At 33.3% G+C, this 9,603-nt stretch overlaps 1 protein-coding gene across 1 annotated transcript; it reads right to left on the bottom strand.

The window, feature by feature from the left end:
- Window positions 1–7,894: 7,894 nt before the first annotated feature.
- Window positions 7,895–9,065, bottom strand: LOC134286390 (uncharacterized). The gene has a single exon (XM_062848002.1). The coding sequence runs from the start codon at window positions 9,009–9,011 to the stop codon at window positions 8,031–8,033; it is 981 nt and encodes a 326-aa protein (XP_062703986.1). The 5' UTR covers window positions 9,012–9,065; the 3' UTR covers window positions 7,895–8,030.
- Between the last annotated feature and the right edge of the window lie 538 nt (window positions 9,066–9,603).

Raw genomic sequence — 9,603 nt, 5'->3', positions numbered from 1 at the left:
AAATTAAAATTAAATTAAAATTAAATTAAAATTAAATTAAAATTAAATTAAAATTAAATTAAAATTAAATTAAAATTAAATTAAAATTAAATTAAAATTAAATTAAAATTAAATTAAAATTAAATTAAAATTAAATTAAAATTAAATTAAAATTAAATTAAAATTAAATTAAAATTAAATTAAAATTAAATTAAAATTAAATTAAAATTAAATTAAAATTAAATTAAAATTAAATTAAAATTAAATTAAAATTAAATTAAAATTAAATTAAAATTAAATTAAAATTAAATTAAAATTAAATTAAAATTAAATTAAAATTAAATTAAAATTAAATTAAAATTAAATTAAAATTAAATTAAAATTAAATTAAAATTAAATTAAAATTAAATTAAAATTAAATTAAAATTAAATTAAAATTAAATTAAAATTAAATTAAAATTAAATTAAAATTAAATTAAAATTAAATTAAAATTAAATTAAAATTAAATTAAAATTAAATTAAAATTAAATTAAAATTAAATTAAAATTAAATTAAAATTAAATTAAAATTAAATTAAAATTAAATTAAAATTAAATTAAAATTAAATTAAAATTAAATTAAAATTAAATTAAAATTAAATTAAAATTAAATTAAAATTAAATTAAAATTAAATTAAAATTAAATTAAAATTAAATTAAAATTAAATTAAAATTAAATTAAAATTAAATTAAAATTAAATTAAAATTAAATTAAAATTAAATTAAAATTAAATTAAAATTAAATTAAAATTAAATTAAAATTAAATTAAAATTAAATTAAAATTAAATTAAAATTAAATTAAAATTAAATTAAAATTAAATTAAAATTAAATTAAAATTAAATTAAAATTAAATTAAAATTAAATTAAAATTAAATTAAAATTAAATTAAAATTAAATTAAAATTAAATTAAAATTAAATTAAAATTAAATTAAAATTAAATTAAAATTAAATTAAAATTAAATTAAAATTAAATTAAAATTAAATTAAAATTAAATTAAAATTAAATTAAAATTAAATTAAAATTAAATTAAAATTAAATTAAAATTAAATTAAAATTAAATTAAAATTAAATTAAAATTAAATTAAAATTAAATTAAAATTAAATTAAAATTAAATTAAAATTAAATTAAAATTAAATTAAAATTAAATTAAAATTAAATTAAAATTAAATTAAAATTAAATTAAAATTAAATTAAAATTAAATTAAAATTAAATTAAAATTAAATTAAAATTAAATTAAAATTAAATTAAAATTTAATTAAAATTTAATTAAAATTAAATTAAAATAAATTAAAATTTAATTAAAATTTAATTAAAATTCAATTAAAATTTAATTAAAATTTAATTAAAATTTAATTAAAATTTAATTAAAATTTAATTTAAATTTTATTAAAATTTAATTAAAATTTTATTAAAATTTTATTAAAATTTTATTAAAAAATAATCAAAATTTAATTAAAATTTAATTTAAATTTAATTAAAATTTAATTAAAATTTCAATAAAATTTAATTGAAATTAAATGAAAAATAAATTAAATTGAAAATAAAATGACTCACCGACACGATGGTGCCAAACTTAACGGAATCGGTCACTGTTTTGGAGATGACTGGTTCCGGCGACGGTACGACGCGAACGAAACGGACTTAGTGGCCAGGAGCAGCGACGATTAACTGACGGTTTGGACAACGCAACGACGGAAATGGTTCCTACGGGTTTAACTACTTGAGACGAGCATTTTTTTTTCTTTTTCTCGACCGACGAACGCGATTTTTAAGCTGCCGCAACTAACAAAGTGTTTTTCCACTGCCATTTGCTCAACTGTCAATGATGCGCGAAAAAAATCGAACATTCAGCATAAATTCGGGGTTATGATTTATGCTCTCCAAAAATTTTCGATGAGCAACATAACTAACAAATGCCTAACATTGTCGAACGCCTAACTTCCTCCGTGCTGGGGTTTTAGTGACGCTATGTAGTCACACATACAAGACTTGGTTGTTATGGACCATCATTAGGTCTGCGCCAAAAGCGAGAAAAAAAATACGTCGAAATCGTGTTGTAGGAATAAGATGTTCTGGCAGCACGGACGACGTTTGCCAGCACCGAATACAGAGTCCTACTCATCGGACAGATGTCTACGATCAACAATGACTTGACATTGCACAGACCCAGATGCCGATAAACGTGTGGTTGCTATTGTGCAACGTGATTGAAATTTGATTAGTGAAGAGAATTGTCAGACAAACGAGGCACAAAACAGACAACAAAGAAGGCACGACGATTACTCTTTATCCCTACTGGTAACAGATAATGACATGATCTCGAACTTTTTTGTTGCAGACAAAACGGAAGCCAAGACGGAAGCTGAATTTGTTGCGTACTTTTTAACTCGTGAATAATCAATTATTTACCCAAAGTCGAAACTGTTTGATGATAGATCTTCAACAGAGTTGCAGTGTTTACCGACTCGAAGTTACCGTTCGAAAATCACAATGCAAGGCTTAAAAATCGCTAAGCTCGTGGTGTACGATGTTTATCCTATTATTTTCAGGGTACGAAAAACGGATCACGCCGAAAAACAAACGCTTTGTCCTAAGCGGTGTATGTCGGTAACAAAGGCGCTCCGCAACAAACGCATGTCAAGCGATGAGAGCAATAAAACAAATACCGCCTGCCGTGCGTGTGCCAATATTTCGGCTTTCTGCTGAAATTTTCGACCCACATCATCGAATTCATGAGCATTTGGACGAAATAAGATTCTTGCCATCCTCAGAGTCGAGTTTCAGTTGTAATACAATGCGAAAATCACGATGTGAATAGAACGAGACAAATATTCCTACCGTTTTTGTTGTGAACAAACTCGGGAGCGATTTTGTCATTATCTTCTAACGAAAAAACAAAGCGTTGTTGCCGTGCCTTCTTTGTTGCCTATTTTTCACTTGCGGCGGTGTATTTTGCGTACACTGATTATTTTCAAGTTGGAAGAAGCTTATGTCGCATTGGGTGGATTGTCGCAACAAATACAGGTTGCGACATTGCCATTATTGTTGCGCGATGGTTGAATTTTGATTCACTGAATTTGATATTTTTTATGACAAATTGTGCAGTATGGATTAATGCTTATGGATTAGCTAATTGATAGTTCCACCGTGGGTTTAAGCCGATTATATATACTTTTACCGCAGACAGACGTTCTAGCTCGAACAAATTTATTCAAATTTTCTATATAAATTTTCACTAGCGACACCTAGGCAACCGATTGCCACAGTGAAGTTGCGTGCAGTTGACAGTTTGAGAAACCACGTGCTTCCAGCCGCTTACTTACCACCCAATTCACCACCCACCGAACAATAAAATCAAAACAAACACTGTCAAAATCATTCCTACATTTGCGTCACATTCACAAAGATTTCCCAATGCGAGTGAAGTTCATCCAAATGCAGTTTTATTCAAGAAAATCTATGTAAAATAAAAGTAATAATGTGTAAAATATTTTTTGCAATTTCTCATCGTAATAGGCTGTTTTACCCCACTCAAATCTGACAGGAAAAGGCCTACTTTCCCACACCAAGTAAACAGTGCTGTAATGGTTCATTACAACACTGATGTGCGTTGCGTGATGAACCATTACAGCACTGTTTTCAGTTTTGATCAAGATCTTGTTTCTTTCTGGACGCAGTTTTGAAAAATTGTGACAACTATACAGCATAACCTGCTACGGTCAGATTTTCTTAAATAAGGCTATGAACATCAGTGTGCAGTTTGCTGGAAAAGTTTTGTTAAAAACTATCCTCAATCAGTAATTTATGAAATTGCAAAAAACGTTGTACGCAACTCGGTGCAGAACTTGATTTTTACAGCACTAGTCGTAATTATCCAACTCGGCAAGCCTCGTTGGATAAATGTACGACTCGTGCTGTAAAAATCCTCATTCTGCACCTTGTTGCGTAAACTACTATTACAAGAGTCCTGCGCTTATTTGTGCAAAAGATTTTAGACATTAAATAAAAGTCATTTACTCTGCACAAATTATGTGGAAACATTATTAGCGTGCAACACGTGCGATCTTTTCCCGCCATCCGGCTGGAAGACGACCGTGGTGACAGTTGTTGGTCGCAACGCACATGTGAGGCAGCGATTGAATATGAACGTCGCTAACGCCATCTGTTCGCTGATTGCCACTTGGCAATTTGTGGCGGCCATGTTTTTTACACAAGCTGCTGAGTCAAACTTGAACGTCTGTCTGCGCTTTTACTTATACACGGAAAAATATTAAAACCCAAAGAATAAGTTTTAAAAACTCAAATTTGGCTAAACTGCTATTAGTTTTAACTCAAAGTTGGGTTGTTTTCTCCCTCGCCCCACCGCAATGTTGTCAAAAACAAAGAGAGAAGCACCGACGCATCCGCTGCTCTTCCGTGGAAGAAGCCAAATTTGGGTTTTCTTGAGTTAACCCAAATTTGCGTCATTTGAGGCCTCCGTTGGGTGAAAATAACTTACCAGTGGGTTAATTTTTTTGCCGCTCTCAAACGAGAACTACTCACTCACCACTTTCGCTGTTTGACGCAAATTTGAGTTATTCCACGGAAGACCGGGATTGCGTCAAAACAACTTAAATTTGGGTTGATTTGTAGTTCCGTGTAGTATACTTTTGAATTCGTTTATTTTTGAGTGGATATAGAGTGGAGCGGGGCAAGATGGATCACCTAAGGACAGATCATCATAACTTTGTAGATACAAATCGTATTGGTGATTTGTTGTTGCATGAAGAAGAAGAAGAAGAAGAACGATGGTGTTTTGAAAAAATCCTATCCCTATAACACAGGGGAAGTTTTTAAAATGCCTCTATAAAATCTAAAACTAAATCTAATTAAAAACGGTTTGATGTACGGTGTTAGACTTTGAACGGACTACAAATTAAGTACCTTATCGAAAAAAAAGTGAAATTTAAATTTAGGGTGGGGCGGGGCAAGATGGGTCAGTGCTATTTTCGGGCGCATTACTCATGTTTTGATTATGTTAATAATTTTGTTAGATGACCAGCATGAATATACAAGCTATGCCAAATGTCGATAAAAAGTTTTTTAAATACAAAATATGATGCTAAACAAGCAGTTTTGAAAAGTGATCGATTTTGCGCCGTGAAAAAAGGGCGGGGCAAGATGGGTCACCTTTTAAGTAATTCACATTTTCTCAACGAAAAACGTCAAAAGATAAGATTTGTTCCGCATTCATATATGCTCCATATCCATACTGAGCAAACAAGAGCTACTAGTAAACATTTTATAAATTTATTTGGAATATAAAAAAATTACGATTTGAGTGGTCCTAAGGCAACTTGAAAATTGATGTTTTTACTAAAAAATATCATAATTTTATGTAATAATTTTGAGCGTTCATTCCGCTTGATTGTAGTCATTTATGAGATAGTCTTAATAAAGTAATAAAAAATAAATAACTTTTGAATGCTCCAAAAATAAGTTCAAAATTGAAGGTGACCCATCTTGCCCCGCGGAGGTTTATATGGAGAATATATGGAATGTATCGCGTAAGAAATATAGCTTAAAATCATTTTATTTTTTATTTCCAATGAGAGTGAATAATTTTTCAATCAATACCCTAAACTTTTGTATATTCATGCTGGTCACCTAACAAAATTGTTAACATAATCAAAACATGAGTTATGCGCCCGAAAAAGGCACTGACACATCTTGCCCCGCGACCCATCTTGCCCCGCCCCACCCTAGGTATGATTGTATATTCCAGTTGCTTATAGGTTAGCTCAGTGGTGCTCAGGTTGATGTATACCGCGGGCCAAATTGAGATTTTACGTCTGAGCCGCGGGCCGCAGGATACAAACATCGTGAATATTATATTGCGAGCAAACCCCAAAATTTTATTCCCACCTTTGGGTTTCCGCGCCGAAGACCCAGCGCCAGATTCGGCGACAAAGAAAACTGACAGCAGTCGCCGGACAGTTGGCAATCCTGATACTTGACGGCGGCCGCCTGGTAGTCATGTGAGTGGATTGTTGTCACGCAAATAGATCTTTTCGCTGAAAATGCATGTCTATTGAGTTATTGTTGACAGATTTTCTGCAGTGTTAGTGTGAAATTCAGCGATTTTCTGTATCGCGTAAGCCTTCGCTGGAAGAAAACGTCATGTTATTCAGCGAAGCAAAGAAAATTTTCAGTGAAAAAAGCAATATTAAAAGTGTTCTAACTTTGTATTAAAAAATCACATGTTTTTAGATAATTACGACAAGTATCTTTTGGACTTCAAAAGTATCAAAGATATCCCGACCAGAAGTACATAACAAATTTATAACAAAATTATGACAACTGTTGTTAGAAAAAAAAAACAATAGTTGATATAATTTTGTTACAAGAATATTTCCATGTGAATATCCATAACAAAATTATGTTAATATTTGAGTAGCAAAATTATAACAAAACTTGTTGCAATCTTTGTTATATTTTTTGTAACAAAGTAATTTCAGAATTTATTAAATTTTTTGTGTTGTCGCGAAAAAGATTGATATTTTTTGTCATTTTGGTAACTCGTGCCAAGAGATTTAAAACAAAACATGTAACAAATTTGTTCTGTTATATACAAATAACGGAACTTGTTATAATTTTGTTATGATTTCGCAAGTTTAGTCTAACAAAATGTGATATAATCTTGTTATGATTCTATCTCAACTAGTTATATTTTTGTTCAAACTGGAACGAGTTTTGTTGGAATTTTTATTACTTTAACTACTAACAGTACATGTTGAGCCGTTGTTACAAAAATCATTGTATTATGTTTCCAGTTCAAAACCGAATTAGCGACATTTTTTCTTTTACTTCCGCTGCTTTTGCCTTGCGTTAAACACTATGTCGGAAGTGGGGCGCTGTATAGAGTACCAGGTGTACAATACAGCGCCCTTCCGACATTGTGTTTAACGTAAGGCAAAAGCAGCGGAAGTAAAAGAAAAAATGTCGCTAATTCGGTTTTAAACTGGAAACATAATAACAAAACAACACAACCTGTAATAATTTTGTTTTTCCCATCTAGTCGGGTATCAGTTTGACTAGTAATCCTACATTATAGAGATCTACGGAGGCGGCCATTGTGAGCCAATCGTGCAGAGAGAACTGTCAAAGCGTGAGCCAAATGAACATGCTTATCGTTCGTAGGAAGGCGTCGTTTGAATGGTATTGCAATCGGAACTAAATAAATAAAAATTATTTATTTTTAATATCGAGAAATAGGCTCCTAAAGGCCTATCCCAATTGCTGCATAATTCGATCGAGCATTGATTAAAACGACATGTTTACTCATTTTTCAAGTATTGCTCTTCGGTAAAGGCCATAAAATATATTTTCAAAAATTTTAATAATTTTTACAACACTCCTTGTTTAGCATTCAATTTTGGGTAAATTTTGTTTAACGTGTATGTCAAACAGGAACATTTGTCACAGACAAACAGACATACTACTTAGAAGAAAATTGCTTCAAAAACATCGTTTGGCATCTCACTAGCACCCTCTATAATGCTCAATCCGAAGTAATCATTTGCAGGTGTGGTTTCCCCCGGTTCGATGTAACAATTTTGCAGGTGACGACTCCCTCGTGCCGTCATCCATTCATAAAACATGAATGAAGGTTCATGATTGATTCATTTTATGTAAACATTGATCGGCGTCGCGTTCATTTCTCTCCAAAATTGAGAGGTGATGTAGGCACAGCAGCGCCACCATGACACATGCGAGCACAGTCCGAACCACACTATATTTTCAAAATGACCGTTAAATCGTGCGATGATTGTGATTTGAGTAGTATGTCTGTTTGTCTGTGCATTTGTTGTCAAAAGTGAGCCAATGTGATGTCTTTTTTTTTTCTTTGGATTTGTCATTCAGACAGGCTAAGACCATAGTTGATCCATCTCGCCACTGAAGATAGGCACGAGTGCCTTGGCTCGTTTTACTTCCTTTTTGTGTTTGCTTTTCAAAGTATAGTCGGGTTATATGTGTACTTCGTTAGCTTTCAGAAATTTCACAATTTGCTTCAACTCCTCCTCGCATCCTTCCTGCAGTATCATCTCTAGGGGTTTCATGTATTCCAGTGGTGGAAACTGGCTTCTACTTTGGTTGTACCTCGGACAGTCATACAGTATATGCTTCAGATTTTCTGTGACTTCACACCATTCACACAAATTATCATCCTCCCAGCCCCAATTCGCCTTCCTATCTTTGGTCAAACAGTGACCGCTTCGTATTCTGTTGAGTGTTTTTACCTCATCTGGATTTAGGATCAGGTCCTTGCTCCATATCTTTTGTCCTGGTCGTTCCATTAGTTGAAAGTGCCATATTCCTTTATCTTTCGATATGTTTTTGTACTTTTGCCTCCATTCCTCCCATGTTTCCAGTTTGCTCAGGTTCAGTGCATCACCTGCGGTTATCCCTCTGCAGCATGTTTGTTTCTCGCGAGTCTTGCTTACCGCTAGTTGATCTGCCGTTTCATTACCGTGGATTCCTGTATGACTCGGGATCCACTGGATCTTGCACACGCTTCCTGCCATGCTCTGCAGCTCCTTGTAGATTTCACCCAACAGGTAGTTGTCCTTTATCGTTCGTAGATTTAGCAGCATCTCGCAGGCGCTCTTCGAATCAGTAAAAATTATCGATTTCTTGTAGCCTTTTAGCTTGACCAGTTCAATCGCTCTTAATATGGCCAGCAGCTCCGCATTTGTTATCGAGAAATTAGTATTAATGCTTTCCGCGATATTGGTCGAATCCGTTTCATCGTAGACTGCCAGGGCCGTTCCAGATGAAGTTTTCGACCCATCGGTGAAGATTTTACTGTACTCTTTATACATTGTGTGCGTTGCTTCCTTGAAGAGTTTTTGCCAAACACTCGGTGGGGTTCGTTCCTTTTTAGGCCTTGCTTCAACCAGCGTTGTTTTCACTATTCTATCCATTTCCACCCTGTCGAAGGTCTGCATTCTTCTCAACAGTGGAGTCTCCTTGTCCGATGGATGTACTTGAAAGAGCAAGTCCAGGTGAGGAACGATTCGTTGCTGATCTCCCTATCCATGGTTGCGCCAACAAACTTCATTAACGGCGTTCTGTACCAAATCGTCCGAACCAACTCCCTCTTTGTCAGGTTCTCAATCCGGTGCTCCATTGGCAGCTGTCCAGCTTCCGCTAGCATGACATGAACCGGCGTGCTGCTCAGATAGTTCATGGCTTTTCTAATGTACGCATTCTGCAGTACCTGCAGTTTATCCAAGTTTGTTTTGGCCGCATTTCCATATACGGTTGCGCCGTATTCCATTCTGCTCCGGATCAAAGCGTTTCCGATTTTCACTAGAGTCTCGGGGTTTGCGCCACTTGATTTTCTCGACAACATCTTAAGTAGACCCAGCTTGGCTCCAGCTTTCTCCTTCACCGCTTCGATGTGTTTCCTGTGAGTCAGTCCTCTGTCCAATACGTAGCCCAGATACGTATGCGTGTTCACCAATTCGATTTGTTCGCCGCGCACCTTCACTTTCAGTCCTCCTACTTTTTTCCTTGTGAAGGGGATGACTGCTGACT

This window comes from Aedes albopictus, chromosome 2 (assembly GCF_035046485.1).
Source record: "Aedes albopictus strain Foshan chromosome 2, AalbF5, whole genome shotgun sequence".
NCBI classification, from domain to species: Eukaryota; Metazoa; Arthropoda; class Insecta; order Diptera; family Culicidae; genus Aedes; species Aedes albopictus.
This window is presented reverse-complemented; position numbering and strand designations above follow the sequence as displayed.